Genomic DNA, 3,394 nt, shown 5'->3' with positions numbered 1-3,394 from the left:
GCGGACGCCCCTCGGTAATCTCTGCAGAATCCCATCCCAACCAGACCTGGACCAAGACGAGGTAAAGATGTGAGAATCATGCGCTGCCGATCAGTTGGTGGCAGGGAGAGAGAAAACCCCAGGCGCTCTCGCTCATCAAATTTGTCTGAACAGACAGTTACTCGATTAAAGAAAACCAGACTGAGGAAGATGTAATCTGGCGCCGGGGGTAGAAAAAATCGCCGATTTCTAGGACCGTAATGCGTGACTCTTGGATGGATTGAAAGCAGAAGAATGAAGAAGACAAATTAACCTTTTTCTTAAAATATAAAGAATTTTAATATAATATCGATAAAAGAAACAAAGCTCTCCTTCCTTCCCTGTTTTTCTTCTTCCATTCCTTCTCAGAAGACCCTCACCACCGTCGGTCAAAAGCCACAACAGAAGGTGACAAAACCTCCAACTGTGCCATCGACACGTTCCCGGCGGGCTCCTCTCTATTTATTAGTCCCACTCTTGCTTTCTCTCTATAGACGTGAGCTGGAACAGATTTCCGTGGGTGGTTTCGATTGCAACTTTCAACTTTCAACTTTCAATTTTCAAGCTGTATTTTAATCACCCCCACCTATAAATGCCCATCCTCCTTCCCTCCGCTTCATTCACCCTCGTAAACTCAGACATGGATTCCCTCACCACCCTCCTCTCCCCTTCTCTTCTCTTCTTCTTCTCCTTCCCCCTGCTCTGTTTTTGCTTCGTCCTCTTCGTTTACCTCCAGATCAGCAAGTCTAGCTCTTGCCATCGCAAATTGCGTCTGCCTCCGGGCTCTCTGGGTTGGCCTTACTTGGGTGAAACACTGCAGCTCTACTCCCAGAACCCAAATGTTTTCTTCGCTTCGAAACAGAAGAGGTGCGCGGAAACTGGAAACATTAATTTACTTGTCTTGATTTGCAGTTCATTCCCATTATTGTTTGAATCACAACTCTTTTGGGTTTCTTTTCGGTTCTCTGCTCTGTTTCAGGTACGGGCATATATTCAAGACGCATATCTTGGGCTGTCCTTGTGTGATGATTTCCAGCCCTGAGGCTGTCAAGTTTGTCATGGTCACTCGTGCGCATCTATTCAAGCCTACCTTCCCCGCCAGCAAAGAGAGGATTCTGGGTCGACAAGCTGTCTTCTTTCATCAGGGTGATTATCATTACAAGCTGAGGAAGCTGGTTCTGAAGGCGGTAATGCCCGAGAATCTCAGGAGCCTTGTCTCTGACGTTGAGGCCCTTGCCCTCCAGTCTCTCAAGTCGTGGGAGAATCGGTCCATCAACACTTTCCAGGAAATGAAAATGGTTAGTTCTTCCCCTCCGTTTCTGCTTCACTAGTTGAAGCTTCCTCTCCTTCTCTCCACGTTTCTTCACAACTCCAGCCCACTGATTGTGCATTTGTTTCCGCCGCGAGTTTTCTGGTGTTGATTCCACTTCAATTTTGCAGTTCACTTTCGACGTGGGACTTCTTGCCATATTTGGGAAGGATGAATTTCTCGACCGAGTAGAGCTCAAGCAACACTACTTCACTCTCGAGAAGGCCTACAATTCGATGCCCATCAACCTACCAGGAACTCTCTTTCACAAGGCCATGAAAGCAAGGAAACAGATTGCTCGCATCATGGCCAAGATCTTGGCCGCTCGGAGGCAGAGCAAGAAAGAGAGAAATGACCTGTTGGGGTCTTTCATGGGAGATAAGGAAGCTCTCACCGACGAGCAAATGGTTGACAACATAATCGGCCTAATCTTTGCTTCAAGAGACACTACTGCAAGTGTCTTAACGTGGGTCGTCAAGTACCTCAGTGACAACCCCAAATTTCTGCAAGCCGTGACTGTAATTCTCTTGCTTCCACTACCCTCCTCACTTGACTGTCATTTTCCTCTCTTATGTGAATAATTCTCATCCTGCCGGCTTTCATGCTTTCACAGGAAGAGCAAGAAGCAATCATGAGGCAGAAAGAAGAGACGGGTGACGTGGGCCTGACCTGGGCTGACACCAAAAAGATGCCAATAACTTCAAGGGTGATTCAAGAAACTATGAGAATAGCTTCAATTCTGTCCTTCACATTCAGAGAGGCAGTGGAAGATGTTGAATATGAAGGTCGGTGCTCATTTTTCCCTTTTTTATTTTTTGTTGAGGTTTCTAGAAGAAAACAAATAGATCAATTCCAGCTTCTTCTTACTGGTTTTCTTCTTATCATCTTCTTGCAGGATACCTAATCCCAAAAGGGTGGAAAGTTCTTCCTCTGTTTAGGAACATTCACCACAGCCCAGAAAACTTTCCTGAACCAGAGAAGTTTGATCCCTCCAGATTTGAGGTATTTGTTTGCGCCTTGACCTATACAAACCCTTGTCAAGAATTCACTCGAAATATTCAACTGGCTAACTTGTTTTCCTTACTGACAATAAACAGGTTTCTCCAAAGCCGAATACCTTCTTGCCATTTGGCAATGGAATCCACTCCTGCCCCGGCAATGAGTTAGCAAAGTTGGAGATCCTCGTCTTTGTCCACCACCTGACCACCAAGTACAGGTAAAAAAAACGTAACCCTCTTGGAGTTCAGTTCAGGTCTCCCTCTTGCATTTGTCTGGACAAGACAGTCCTTTTCCGAGCCATGGGTAAAAAGTGAATACTGACAGGAAGTTTTGGTTTCAGGTGGTCTGTGTTGGGTCCACAGGAGGGAATACAGTATGGACCTTTTGCACTTCCTCAGAATGGTTTACCCATCAGATTCGTCCGGAAGACAAGTTTTTGAGAAAACAGAGCAGGTCAAGTGGTGGTTGTAATGGGCGCTTCTGCCACCAAATTCATTTCCATATGTAAAAAAGCTTCAATCTCCTTCCTCAAGTCTAGCACGAGACAGAGAGAGGGAGAGAGGGTGCTTATACTGAGAGGATGATTAATATTTTTCCAACTACAAGCTGGGTCTTGCAACTCTGATGGCCTGGCGTCACATAGCTGCTATTTTTTAGTGTTGTTTTTTGTTTAAGCCAAGAGAGAAGAAGAAGAAAGAAGAAGAAGAGAGATGTTTTACATTTTGCGAGGAAAACAGAAAAAAGCCAGAAGAAAGGATGTGAATGAAGCATTGGCCCAAGGCGACTGCTTCAGAAAACAATCTCCATTTTTTTATGAGAATCAAATAAAGTTGTTCATCCCACGTACGGTGCCAAATTTGAAAAAGAGTTTCAAGTCTCAGGGATCCCACAAGCTTGCCTTTCTTGAATAAAGTCGACAGTACTCTTGCCAGCAAGGATTGAAAGAATACTATACTACATCAACCGACACATCCCTTTCAGAATTGATGATCCAGGGCCCGCTGATCCCTGGAGGCATCCTTTCCGAGCTCTTAAAAGTTTAAAACTATGACATTCTATTTACAATCT

The 3,394-nt window shown here is 45.0% G+C and overlaps 1 protein-coding gene across 1 annotated transcript; it reads left to right on the top strand.

Annotated features, from left to right (window-relative positions):
* The first annotated feature begins 657 nt into the window (after window positions 1–657).
* Window positions 658–3,158, top strand: LOC137934071 (abscisic acid 8'-hydroxylase CYP707A2-like). The gene is made up of 7 exons (XM_068778285.1): window positions 658–885; window positions 998–1,316; window positions 1,459–1,845; window positions 1,941–2,112; window positions 2,223–2,329; window positions 2,425–2,543; window positions 2,667–3,158. The coding sequence occupies exons 1-7, from the start codon at window positions 659–661 to the stop codon at window positions 2,764–2,766; spliced, it is 1,431 nt and encodes a 476-aa protein (XP_068634386.1). The 5' UTR covers window position 658; the 3' UTR covers window positions 2,767–3,158.
* Window positions 3,159–3,394: the final 236 nt, after the last annotated feature.

The sequence above is a fragment of the Aristolochia californica genome, unplaced genomic scaffold (genome assembly GCF_029961685.1).
Source record: "Aristolochia californica isolate CCGP_79_NKW_82.1479 unplaced genomic scaffold, dmAriCali1.0.hap1 SCAF_6, whole genome shotgun sequence".
Classification (NCBI taxonomy): Eukaryota; Viridiplantae; Streptophyta; class Magnoliopsida; order Piperales; family Aristolochiaceae; genus Aristolochia; species Aristolochia californica.
The sequence above is the reverse complement of the archived record's forward strand: the minus strand, read 5'-3'. Positions and strand labels throughout refer to the sequence as shown.

Excerpts from the sequence above, each read along its gene's own strand:
- LOC137934071 (XM_068778285.1), top strand. The coding sequence starts at position 659 with ATGGATTCCCTCACCACCCTCCTCTCCCCTTCTCTTCTCTTCTTCTTC. Across the intron at positions 1,846-1,940 it reads AATTTCTGCAAGCCGTGACT|GAAGAGCAAGAAGCAATCAT; the intron begins GTAATTCTCTTG and ends ATGCTTTCACAG. Across the intron at positions 2,544-2,666 it reads CACCTGACCACCAAGTACAG|GTGGTCTGTGTTGGGTCCAC; the intron begins GTAAAAAAAACG and ends TTTTGGTTTCAG.